This window comes from Athene cunicularia (genome assembly GCF_003259725.1).
Source record: "Athene cunicularia isolate RWA chromosome 1 unlocalized genomic scaffold, athCun1 chr1_part1, whole genome shotgun sequence".
Classification (NCBI taxonomy): Eukaryota; Metazoa; Chordata; class Aves; order Strigiformes; family Strigidae; genus Athene; species Athene cunicularia.
The window spans coordinates 63622026-63635039 of NW_020799091.1; the positions used below are offsets into that span (position 1 = coordinate 63622026).

The window sequence follows — 13014 nt, forward strand, 5'->3', positions numbered from 1 at the left end:
AGCAAGACACATTACTAGTCAATGTGTTCCAGGGTTTCACACTGCTCTGTTCCTAGTTCATGTGTTTTCTTAAATAAATGAAGCCTGTATCATGACAGAGTCCTGTCATCATTGTCTTCCTCCATCTGAGGGAAAGGTTGAAGTGTGAACTCAGCCTTTTAGACAAACAAAAAAGTACACTCGACATCATTAAAAGATCCACCATAGCCGTCCATCAGTCTTATACTGAAAGTCCAGAGAAAATGAACTTCCCTAAACTTGGTGCTTAGGGAGTAACATACATGCGCAACTCCTCTTGAAGAAGCAGTTGGTATGGAGGTCACTCAGGTGGTAGCGAGAAAACTATCCAGTTACAAAACTTTGCAGCCCTTTCTAAAAGTGACAGAGTTTTATCCAAACTCTGGAAGAAGTTTGCTTTGTGATTTGCCACCTTTGACTAAGGATGCATTGCATGCAGGTTTCATGCCTTCTGTTTTCAACTGCGTTGTCCAGAGCACTGTTTTTCTTAGCTCTTCATAAATCAAAATGCAGTCTTTGCTGTAACAGAGGCTTGGTCCATGAATTGCTTTGAACATTAGGGTCAAGACCTTTAGCTGCCAGGAGGAGAGCAAAAGCCAATGGAATGCTAATACCAGCCTAAAGTCTGCGGGAGCCAAGCAGTCCCCTTTTTTTGCCATCTGGAGTCTTATCATTGGTTTTACATCCAAGGTGAGAAACAGTGAATTACGGTGATCCAACCTTGAGTTCTCTGGCCCCATTTGCAGAGAGATGCGTTCAGCTTCTTAGTGAGTTGTTGATGAAGAAAAGTTGGGTTTAGTAAGTGATGCTGCATGAAAGACACTATTTTGTTATGGATAGGTATTTCCCACCAGCCCAGTTTCTAGCTAGCTCTTTGTATCATGTCCTGAAAACTGTAAGGCCACTCAAACAATTTGAATGGGTTAAGTTTGCAAAACCTGCTCTTCTTTCAGCCTCTAGGCATTTCTCATTGTTGCTTGGATTCAAAACAGGAACTTGACAGTGCAATGAAGCTAGAACAGTATTTGTATTAATTTTGTGGCTATTGTTGCGAGTGATTCCAGTAAATGATAAACTAAAAATGTTATTTTGAGATGCTGTACGGTTTTGTCTTATTGCTTTGGATGTTTTGAGAATATTACATGTGCAGGCACTTCTGCAGTTATCCTTGTAGAGTCAGCTATTTTTCCTTTTTATTATATGGGGGTTTAATACGTAAAGGGAGAGAGTAAATCACTTAAATCTTGAAGACAGGATCATAACATCACAAGCATGAAATCCAGAGCTAGTGCAAAACAACTCAATGTTTTTAAAACTAGAGTTTTAAACTGCTCCTTCTATAAATTGATTTAATTGAAGATTCTTTCTTGACAAGAAGCCTGTATAAGAGACATGACTCTACCCAGGAATAAACAGTCTTGAGGGGAGAAAAAAAGAAGTACTTATTCACTCCTTTATATACAGAGGTATTTTGGAAAGAAGTGCCCTGTGGCTTACAGCATGCTAGTAAGTGCAGAAGGTAAAACACCACCATAGAGCTTGGTATGTGGATATATTTAAGCCCTTCATAAAATGAAAGAGAGTGTTGTTCTAAGTATTTTAAGACAGAACCACTAAAACTGAGTCAAGCATTGGCTCTTTGATGGCTCACATGGTTCAGATACTTACTGGGGAAGTAGAAGAAAAGGGGGTTGTAGGCTCATTGTTTATCAGAATAACTTTGCTGCATAGAAGTACAAAAGATTTCTGAGCGCTGGGTCGGGTGAGTGAATTGCTCTGTGGGATTGAACAGCAGACTGCAATTTCAAGTTCATCTCTGTCTAAAAGATACACATATCTATCTACATAATTCCTTTGTATACTAAATAAGCTCTAAGAGGAAACCTGAGATATGAAAATTCAAAGCTGTTGGTTTTCTTTTCCAAAAGCTCACCTTTGGGTATTCATTGCTGAAAGCTGTAGTGACTGGCTCCTGGTTGTAGACTCTGGTCACTGCTCTGCTCCTGTGCTGCCACTTTCCAGGAACAAGCCTGGCAGCACAGCATCCTGGCTCAGTGAATATTGTGACTATTGTGAAGTATGCCATCTAATGAGAATTATTTCTCCTTTGAAAATGCCATCTGCCCAGTAGCCTATAGTGCATGTATGCTGTTCACAACTGTTGTCAGACAGGGGTGCATGGGATTGATGGTGCCTGACTGGTGCAGGTAAATTGTTGGGTGATTTAAATAGCTCCCTGTTGGCACCAACAGAGCAAGACCCCATTATGCAGTGGAAACCGAAGAGAGGAAGAATCTTAGTATCTGTCTTTGGGGAAGTGGTGTCTTTCCTTCCACGCAAATAAACTTCCCAAGCATCAGGCAGGGATTATTTCCTGCTCGGTTTCTGTGGTTCCTTACTAGCCATTCAGCTTCTTGTAATCTTCATTGGTGAGATGGCTTGACTTTTACTTCCCCCTCTCAGCAGCTACTTAACTTCTGGGTGAGTAGCGGTGCTGCATACAGCCTCTCTGTCATTAATAGTCTGTGAAGGATAATTGAGATTGTCTGCAACTAACTTAACTTTACATTTTGCCCAAAACCCAGCTGGATTGTGTCTCTGTAAATTCCCCCTTTCCAGGAACCTGAAGCATGCAGTGGAAAGCTCCCCATCCCAGAGAAGCAGAGCACTGAAAGCAGGCAGCTCAACCAGTTCTTGAGTATTTATTAACTGTTTCTTGGAGGATTTAAGGTAGCTCCTGTTTTGTCCAGCCAGTGAAGGTTCTTCCTACATTCCAGGTCTGGAGTATTCATAGGGCAGCAAAGATCTCTGTGTACTGGAAAGCTTTGATTTTAAGGGCTGTGCTGTGTATAAATATCTGGTTTGGTCAGGTTTATTTCCAAGTGGATAACTACATGCACATCTACATCTTTTTTTGTACTTTTGGAATTGGTACTGGCCTGATTGGATGGGGAAGTGAAGGAGATAACCAGATAGAATACTAATCCCATAACTGTCATGAAGTGCCAAACAAGTGCCAGTGCTGATACAAGTGAGACAAAGGAACACATGGATTGGGCTAGAATAGAGTAGGGGCTACCCTCATTTTCACAGAGGATACCTAAAACATGACCCTTGGTCTCTCTTGCATAGGCATTAACTGAGTTAGTGCAATATTTGAGACAAGGTGTTGGTGCAGCAGTTAGTATTAATGAATCTAGTAAATAAAGACACTTTTGGAAAAAACAGTTTTTAAGTGCACAAACCCTTCTTCACGTCTCAGTGAAGTTCATTGACTTCACTCAAACAGTCCTTGAAAGCACTTTCTTTTATGGCACTACTAAACATACGTGAATATTTTTTTTGTGCTTAACATTTGGCACAGCACTATTGAGAAGTCATTGTTTGCTCTGTCTGCTTAGCATACAATAGCTTCAAACAAAAATGCTGCTGGTCTGGAATGGAGATTTTGTTGTGCTCGTGTTCAGGGTGAGGTTGACTGGTTGATGAAGTTCACACACATCTAAGAACTGTCTCTTGCATCATATCATTGTCTCTGGAAGTCACCAGGGCTTTAGGGGGAAAAAATGTTAGGAAAATAGTAATATTTGGGCAGTGCAGATACAAGCTCAGATAAACTGGAATACGTGGCAGAGGTCCAACATTGTTTACTGTAACAATCCTACTTCTTGTTGTTTCACAAAGATCAATTTGCAGATTTGACTCCTAGCCACAACAAGAAGAGGAAGCATCATTTTTTAAGACTTGGGATTTTTTAAAACAAACAAACAAAAAAACCACAAACACCACCCCCCCCCCAAAAAAAAAAAAAAAAAAAAAAAAAAAAAAAAAAAAAAAAAACCCAAAAACAAACCACACACAAAACCCAAAACAAAACCAAAACCAAACAGGAAGCATAGGAGACAGACTAGTGGAGGCAAGAATGGTATTGTAGACAAAGTGAGAGTAATCTCGAATTTGAGCTTTGGCAAGACTTGAATGGGAGTTAAAGTGGTACAAGACTGTTGTGACTTCAACAGCATCATTGCAGGTAGCCATACTGAGATGGAGAATAATTCTAATGTGTGTTCTCTGTCTGTTTTCTTTGAATTGAACACCAATGAGACACCTTACCTAATTTTGTCATGCAATTAAACTCTGTATTTTATAAGAGCTAATACACCGTTTATAAAAATGTACTATTGCATTGCATTTGGTTACTACTGTTTGCTTCAGTAACAGCTTAAATATTACAGATCCACAGAATAACATCTTGAGTTGAGAAGGACCTCGAAAGATCACCTGGCCCAACCTTTCATGGGGAAAGGGAGCCTCAGTGAGATTATCTAGCACCCTGTCCAATCTCATTTGAAAACCTCCAGTGATGGGGACTGTACCATGTCCCTGGGGAGGTTGTTCCAGTGAATGATTGCTCTCACTGTAAAAAAATTTCTTTCTTATATCAAGATGAAAATTCTCCTTGTGCAACTTGTACCCGTTGCCCCTTGTCCTCTCCACATGGCAACTTGTGAAGAGAGAGCCTCTGCCCTCTTCGTAGCCACCCTTTAGGTGGTGGCTGGAATGCTGTGATGAGCTCCCCACTGAGCCTCCTCCAGGGAGAAGAGACCAAACTCCTTCAGGCAGGTTCTCCAACCCTTGGATCATCTTTGCGGTCCTCCTTCAGACCCTCTCCAGTCTGCCCGCATCCTTCTTGAATTGTGGGGACCAGAACTGGACACAGTACTCCAGGTGCAGCCAGACAAGTGCTGAGTAGCACGGGATGATCATGTCTCTGTCTCTGCTAGTAACGTCCTTGCAGATACAGCTGGGATCCAGTTTACCTTTGCTGCAGCAGCACACTGCTGACTCACGTTCAGCATGTTGTCCACCAGCACCCCCAGGTCCCTTTCAGCATATTTTCTCTGAAATTCTGGAGTAAAAATCTAGACTACAGTCACAAAGTGTAAGAGTGAGAATCTAAAGTTAGAATGAAGACATTTCTTACTCATACATGAAACTTAAATTTACTTTTACTATTTGGTGTCTTTCATGCTTCATAATTTCAAGGAGTTGTGTGTTCCTAATGTATCTACTCAAATTGAAGCGAACAGGATAGACATTTCCCAGTATTCTGGGTAAGGCTAAATGGCTGGCAAACATGCGCTGCCAAAGGCAGTATGTCTGGATGTCATGTGGTGCGATGGATATTTCACATGAAGACCCCTTATCTTTCTCAAAAATGTGTTATCTAAAAAATACTTCTTCTTGGAGCTTTTTCCTCTGAAATGTTGGCATTGCTATTGAATAAGTTAAAGGAGAAAATTAACAGTTCAGACTCTCAATACTACTGTTACAGGCACAAAATAAATTGACACATGTCTATTGTATGTGTGAAATGAATAGACTATATGGCAATCATTCTAAAAAGTTTATTCAGGAGATTGAATTTTTTTTTTAAAAAGTCCCTTCTTGTGATGTTTCTTACTATAGGTTAAATAATTAAATACATTTGCAATTGTCCTTTGTACAATAATTCAGGAAAAAAAAAAAAAAAAAGTAAAATATAGTCTTTTCTTAACTTTTACTTCTGAATACAGAGGAATTTTCTATAAAAAGCTTTTCCTCTGATAACTGTGGGTTAGTAAGTTCACAGGGTGTACTACTTTTAATACACAGAGAGATTGTTACAGTGCAAGGATGGAGGAGCTGGTGTGGGCACTCAGAATCACCTGAATTCTGTTCCCAGCCCTCAGACAGACTCCTCTGGGACTGGACCACCATGCTTTCTCAAAAATTTGGACACCTGTAAAGCTCAAGCCTTTAAGGTTCCTCAATCAAATTGAGATCTCAGTTGTATGCTGAACATCTGGGAAACCACAATGAATCTGTGAAGTCTTCCATAAAAGTTTTTAACTACTCTTCTCTTTAAAGCTTTGTCATTTCTAGTGCTAAATATCTGAAACCCTTGGAAACCTCAAAATGAGTATTAAGATACTTTCCAACCTTCCAGGTACTAACAGTTTTACTAGGCATGGAAACAGCACAGCATGGAATCGGGTCCTTCAGCCAGTGTTTGTTTTTTGGTTGGCCTTTTTTTTTTGGTAGTAATTCAATTTGCTAGAAATGTGACATAATTTCCAACAGTATAATGAAGAAAATTGCACACTTAATCATTATAAGAATAATTTTTTTAGTGAGCTTCACTGCCTCCCTACAGTGGAAACACTGAATAGGGGAGAAGACTTCATGATTTCAAGAATGGCTGAATGCCAAGTATGCAAACCTCTGCCACAGCAGAGGCTAGTTTTTAGTAGTTTAATGATATTTCTTTGCTTGAGTTCTTTCTTCTTTTTTCCCCCGATCGCTTGTAGAACTGGGAAAGATACCTCAGACTGCTAGTTGGACGATGACGAGAAAAAACATAGCTGAGAATTATGATGTTTGATTTTTATTTTTGCCAGGAATATTAAAGCTTATTTCTAAGCTACTGCCTGAGAAATTCAGTCTTGGTGGCAACAGTTTGCATAGGCAGCTGGCAAGGCAGTATATGCACAAATTAGAAATGTGCTGTTAAGTGTTCAGACAATAATGGAGGTTTCTTTTGGCACCCTCTGTTAAAGAGAAAACAAGGTAACCAGGAAAGTACTATTGTTGAAGAAGTACTAAGTCACTGCTGTCTGTCCATTAGCCGCCTTGACTCGGATGCAATCTTAGCTGAAGAGTGGTACAAGCCAGCCCTGAAATATTCAATTCCAGAATAGATTTCTGTTTCCAGAGATGAGTAAATGTGTCTTTGAATGAAGCTCTTTGTGCAAGCCTTGCAAATTTATAATTGTTCACCCTATTATGAGGGGCCTTTGATACGGTTTGTGGTTTAAGAGGGTCTTCTCCTTGTTCAAAAATATCTTCTGGAGCTGAGAAGCAGAAAATAACAGACTAAACTTGTTCTGCAGGCATCTTTCCCAGGAAACCTGCAGCTAGTCCTCGTTCTGCGCCCAACAGGGTTTTTTCATCGAGCTCTGTCGGATATTGCTTTCAAATTCAACAAAGATGAGTTTAAAATGAAAGTACCTGTAAGTATCCACTGTTTTCACTTTACTGTCAGGAATCTGTTAAAGTACTTAATGTAGCCAGCAAGAACCAAAAAAATACCAACAAAAAAACACGCTTAAAGGCAGTTACAGCAATTTTGGCTAATTCATGATGGTTTATTCTTGAAAGAATATGTGGATTTTGAGGCAAATGATTGATTATACTTTTGATTGTAATTGTAGAGCATTTAATTTTAAAATAAACTTTGAAACTATATGAGCTAAAGATATACAAGTTATTCTACTTATCGGATGTAAATCTCAAGGGTGAAAGATAGCCTTTAAGGCACTCTTCCCCCACCCCTTGTTTATTTTTGAGAACCAGCCCTTACATGCCAAATCCATGGAGATGCTACTGTTCTCTCCCACAGATCCAGGATAACAAGGGGAAATGAACAAGAAATGAATGTTGCTCTTGGAAAATAGCCATGTATGGTTTGTCAAGATAAAAACCCCTGGTGGTGTAATTTATGTTGTATAATCCATAAGCTTTTTATTAATATGCCTAGTGCTCATGCTCACATGAAGTTACTTACATTTGCATCGTCTTCAGCTGAAACTACTGTTCAGTTAGGTTTTCTATACCCAAAGGAAAGAATTCCATCACTTGCTCCTCTATTAAACTGAATTTTCCCTATCAGAGCCTGAAGGATGGACCTTAGAATCCTTAACAAGGGACTTTTTGCCACTGATCGTGTTCACTTTTTTCTTTGCTGCTGCAGATCATAATGCTGGGCTCAGTATCAGAACTGCAGGGTTACATTGATAAAACACAATTAACAGAAGATCTTGGTGGCACCCTGGATTACTGCCATAACAGATGGCTGTCCCATCGCACTGTAAGTCTTAGGTTTTATTTTTTCAGTTTAATGAACCCTTCTGTCTTATACCCTATCATTTATATAAACAGATTCCAAGTGATGCAAGTTGACTTGCTTGGAGTGAGAAGATGTTCCCAATGGTACTTAGTCATCTTAGAGAAATAATATGAGTAATAATTTGGGAGTGGTTTTCTGAACACTTGGAGCAAAGGAACTACAGTGTATTATTGTGCTGAGATTTATTGGTTTTGCTAGGAGAAAGAAAAAGCACAAGTTGTAAAATAACTCCAGATTATAACAATATGAGGAAGATACACCTGATATGAGCCTAGGAAAAATATACAATTACGGAGTCAATGGTGACGGTATCTGTTGCTTGCAAAATTGTACTTTAAGTAATTTTTAGTCTTGTAATTCATCTGCTCGGGTTTGTTTTGAGAGTTATAGTTTGTGTGTATGTGTGTGTCTGTACATATGCATGTGATGAGCATGAAACATCTTTAATGGTTTTTATTCCAAAAGGCTATAGAAGGTTTCGCCCAAAAGGTTAAGCAAACAGCTCAGATTCTTCAGTCCTTTGGGACTGAGCTGGCTGAAACAGAACTACCAAATGATTTGCAATCAACCAGCTCTCTTCTTGCAACACACACAGAAAAGAAGGACAAAATGAAGGTATGTCATTTTTGTAAAGATGCTGTCTTCTAGTTAAACCGTGTTTTAATTTGTAGCTAATAATATTAATAGAAAATATGGAGTATGTTAATAGACAGTAATAATGCAAAACATTGAAATCTTATTGAACTTGTTTTGCTTGGTTTGATGTTAAAAAATTCTTTTTGCATTCAAAGATGACATTTCTTGAGACTAAGTTTATGTATGTACAAATGGTGTAATGATTTGTATGTGGAAACAAATCCCTTTGTAAGTAGTGGTGTATTTAATTTGTAGTTTTGTTTGCAACAAGAAATTTGATTGTATTTGCATGCATATGAAAATATATAATCTCTTGAAGAATGGACAAATGTTCTTTCAAATTAGTTTAAATGAATTTTCAAGTTCATTTCAAAATGTACCTCTAATACTTTTGAGATATTTATAGCCTCAGGAGACCCTAGATGTATCATGGAAATTCAACCCAGTTACACTGGGATCTTAAGATGGTAACTGTAGAAAAAGCTGACATCTAGCACTTACTGTCTGTATTTGTTGTCAAACATTGCTTTTAATCAAACTATGCTTGCTCTATTGCTATGAAAGCAAAATTCTTTTTCCAGTTTGGTGCCCTGTGAAGTCTGCTTAAAAAAAACAAGACACAACTACAGTGTGTGGGGTTTTTGTTTTGTTTTGTAGGAGGATATCAGGTTAGCAGTAGAACAGGGAGATGATATCCTTGGAAGTATTACAAAACCAGTTACTGAGAATCCTGAATACAAACTGAATCAAGATCAGCTAGACAATCAAACAACAGTAGAAAGGTGAGATGAGCGAAACACTGAACGTGCTGCTTGTCTGGGTTTCTTGACCCCTCCCTAGCTCTCTTACTTAGTTCCATTTGCATGCTTAGCAAATAAGCAAATGCTACAATGTCAGCATACTTTCAGAAACAACTCTTCTGTTTGTCAGATCTGTCTTGAGCAAAGTAAACCCCTGATGTCCAGTTCTGGGTCACCTGGCTGTAAGGAAATAGGGGATGGGGTTTGAGTTCTGGTACCAACAAAGTAACGCCATTCTCTTTTCCTTCTTGTCAGATTTAGACTATACAGTTGAGCAGCTTTTCCTTATTTTAAAGAAATCACAGCTTTGTCTAGAGACTAAAGTGCAATCCAAGGAATTTTGCTGCTGTAGGAAAAGCTGGAGGGGGGAGACAGAAGTGGTATCTTTTCACGAGATTTATCTACTTTGGTTAAGTCCTTTTGGATTGAAGTGGGAGATCTCTTTTTCTTTAAACCTGCCCAAAGGAGCTTTTAACATGGCTAATATCTTACCAATGACATTAGTAGCCTTTAAAGGGCTACTAGAGAGTACACCGCTCTTGAAGTATCTATGCACAAACTTCTTGTATGCTTCCTTTGGGCATATAAGTAACAGATGTTTTTTTCCTTTTGCTCCCCACCCACCATCCCCTGTGAAATTACTGCCAGGTTTGAAGACATTATATCACCATAACACAGATGTAAATTTGCACAAAGCTATGAAAGCATAGCTCAATTCCCACAGGCAGTATTCTGCATTCTTTTTTTGTCTGTCATTCTGTGTTTCTGTGACACTCAGGCTGACTTTTCTTCCCAAATAACTGTCCATTCCAATCCACAGTGCTTGGCAGAAGTCACTTTTTTTGGTCGTTGTTGCTATCAACTATCTGAAGGACACTCGGGGTGGGGGTTGCTAATTTATCCAGAATGTTCCCACTCAATACAATATCTGACGGAAGTTGGAACAAACTCTGTGTGTGTGTCCACCTTCTTTCTTATCAGTTTTAACTTGGAAATTCAGGGTTCTTTTCTGTGCTATTGAAGACAAAATTTCATTAAAATGCTGTTGTATGGCCTCCCCTGGATGTAACTTAGGTACAGTGAATCACACTGTAAAGAGAAGTCCATAGGGTACCATACTGTCAAGTGCAATATTGGAAGATAAGTTGAAAAGTAAAAGTTTTAAGGCATTTTCCAAAGTTATAATAGAAGGCTCTTCTCATTGCAGTACTGCTGTATGCTTGCCTGTGATATTTAAGTAGTAACTCTGCTCAGAAGAGGAAGAGCAATGACCAATGAGCCTTGCTCCCAGGAATGAAATGTAAGGGCAGCTGGCTGGTCACAGCAGCACAAGTTTCTGACTTCATTTTTCCTTGTAGCCCAAGGCTTGGGTTCCTCTGGGTCCTAGCCCACACACATTTGCTTGTTTTATTTATGTTTGTTAGTCCCAAGTACCCATGTCCCCAGGCCAGAGCTGAGTAGTATGTGCAGCAGCTAGCTTCAAATCAGCACTTGCCAATTTTTCAGAACTTAATGTTTGTGTTGGGTTTCAGTTTTACATCAATGTTATTCTAGGAAACTGTTCTGTGCAATACTCAAAAAATTTCCTGTATCCAGTTTATTTTTTCTGGAAAATATTGCTTTGGGAGGCTTTTTGTTTACTGTGGAAGATTGTATTGTTCCTTGAAGGTTGCACCCATCATTCTTACAATATTTTTTTTAAAGGCTTCTGGCTCAATTACATGAAACTGAAACTGCCTTTGATGAGTTTTGGATTAAGCATCAGCAAAAACTTGAGCAGTGTCTGCGCCTTCGGAATTTTGAACAGAATTTCAGAGAGGTGAGAACTTCTTGGTGGAAATCAATATTTGGTAATATAGAAATGATTCAGAATAAAATACTCCCCCTTCTTGTTTTTTGCAGCTCTTGTGTGTGGTTGAAAGCCTTCTCCAGCCTCTTTCTTGTACGTGTCCTTACTTGACATACTGCTGTCTTTACTACCTTGAATACTCACCTATAGAGGCATAATAGCTTTTCTTCTGCAGTCTTATGATTATTTTTTTTTCCATGAGCCCAGAAGCATATAAGCGTTCAAAAACTCCTTTGAAACCTGTTCTCCACCACAGAAGCATAATATGCTGGCTCAGATGCTTTCATCTTGCCAGTAGGCCCTTTTATGGAACCAAGATTTACCTAAACCTTCTGGCTTAAACTTCTTTAAAATCTCCAGCACTGTGGGTGGGAAGTTGCAACCACACTGTTAGAAGCTGGGTGGAGGCTGAACTACAATTTTTACAGCCAGTTTCTGATCTCATGTTAGTTTAACTCATATGCTTGATGGCACCTACAGTCTCTTTATGCTGGTGTAGCTGATCTCAGACCATGGCCCCTGTGTCTCCATGGAAGCCACACTTGGGAACCCTCTTACAAGTGTGTCTGCCTTTATGTCTGTCTCTCAACCAATTGTTAGGGTGAGGATCTGTCACATTTTGCTGTTTACGTTAATGTTGCTGTATGTTATTGTCATCTGGTAAAAGCAAGATCATAAAGGTTTCCTGAGCATTAATTTTCCTGCAATTTTTTTGTTCAGTACCAGGAAACAGGATTACTTCACTGCCTTTTCATTGCATTTGTTTTCATTTTGAATTGAGGGTAAAGGTAGGCTGACAAAAAAAGTGATCATCTCTGTGCCCCAGTAACCCCATAATGTGAGTCACCTGACTGGAAATAATGGTTATCACCTATTTAACTGATGGGCCTCCAGAGAGGTGGAATCATCTTCATTGATACATATCTCGTTTCAGGTCAAAGCGGCTTTGGATATTGTGTCTGAGAGACTGTCTGCTTTCACAGATGTGGGAAACAGCTGTTCGCATGTGGAGCATATTTTGAAAGATCTTGCCAATTTTGAAGAAAAATCATGTGTAAGAACTCTGCAAGTCTCCTTAATTTCTAGTATGAGTGCATGTGGGGGGGAATGGTATTTGGTTATTGAGGATACCTTATGAGCAGAGCTTAAGATGACAACAGGGCAGAATCAGTGTCTCAAGTAATGTGCAGAAAGAATTTGGAATAAAGTCTTTAACCATTGGAGCCAGCCCAGTTCTCAGACATCCCTCAATAAAGAGCAGAGTGACCAGTCACAAAGTTGGTGTGACTAGTTCATGGAAGAATTACACAAAGTGTCTACATAGCCAAGTTCTGCACTTAGTGATCAAGGGGCCACTTCCATTCCTATTAAAGCCTCTTATTTCATTGTCTCAAAACCAAGAAAGCTGTGTATTGAATTACAATATGTTAGAAGATGACCAACGGAAACATACACTCTGAACAATGCAGAAAGGGAATCTTATTAGGATCTGTGCTTCACAATAAAATATATAGCTCTATAAATTAGGCTGTTGCTCTTGAAGCTGACATGCCGGAGTTAGGTATTTTTAAATTTGGGTTCAGATTGCTGCTGTACTCCAGATTGCATGCATATGCACACAAACATGCTGCTGAATAACTAAGACAATAGTGGTTCCTTCACAGGGAGGCATATGTTTAAACCCATTAACGTTTCTGAAGTACTCTGATACAATAAAGAAGGAGTCATAAAAGTTCTTGGGCATCTGGGAAGACAGGAAATCA

At 39.2% G+C, this 13014-nt stretch overlaps 1 protein-coding gene across 11 annotated transcripts in view; it reads left to right on the top strand.

Annotated features, from left to right (window-relative positions):
- Nucleotides 1–13014, top strand: part of MCF2L (MCF.2 cell line derived transforming sequence like) — a 160518-nt gene that overhangs the window by 123112 nt on the left and 24392 nt on the right. For all 11 annotated transcript variants that reach the window (XM_026868510.1, XM_026868527.1, XM_026868503.1 and 8 more), the window contains 6 exons: nucleotides 6951–7070; nucleotides 7811–7927; nucleotides 8432–8581; nucleotides 9260–9384; nucleotides 11107–11221; nucleotides 12186–12305. In XM_026868510.1, coding sequence (XP_026724311.1) covers nucleotides 6951–7070; nucleotides 7811–7927; nucleotides 8432–8581; nucleotides 9260–9384; nucleotides 11107–11221; nucleotides 12186–12305 — 747 coding nt within the window. The remainder of the gene's footprint in view (nucleotides 1–6950; nucleotides 7071–7810; nucleotides 7928–8431; nucleotides 8582–9259; nucleotides 9385–11106; nucleotides 11222–12185; nucleotides 12306–13014) is intronic.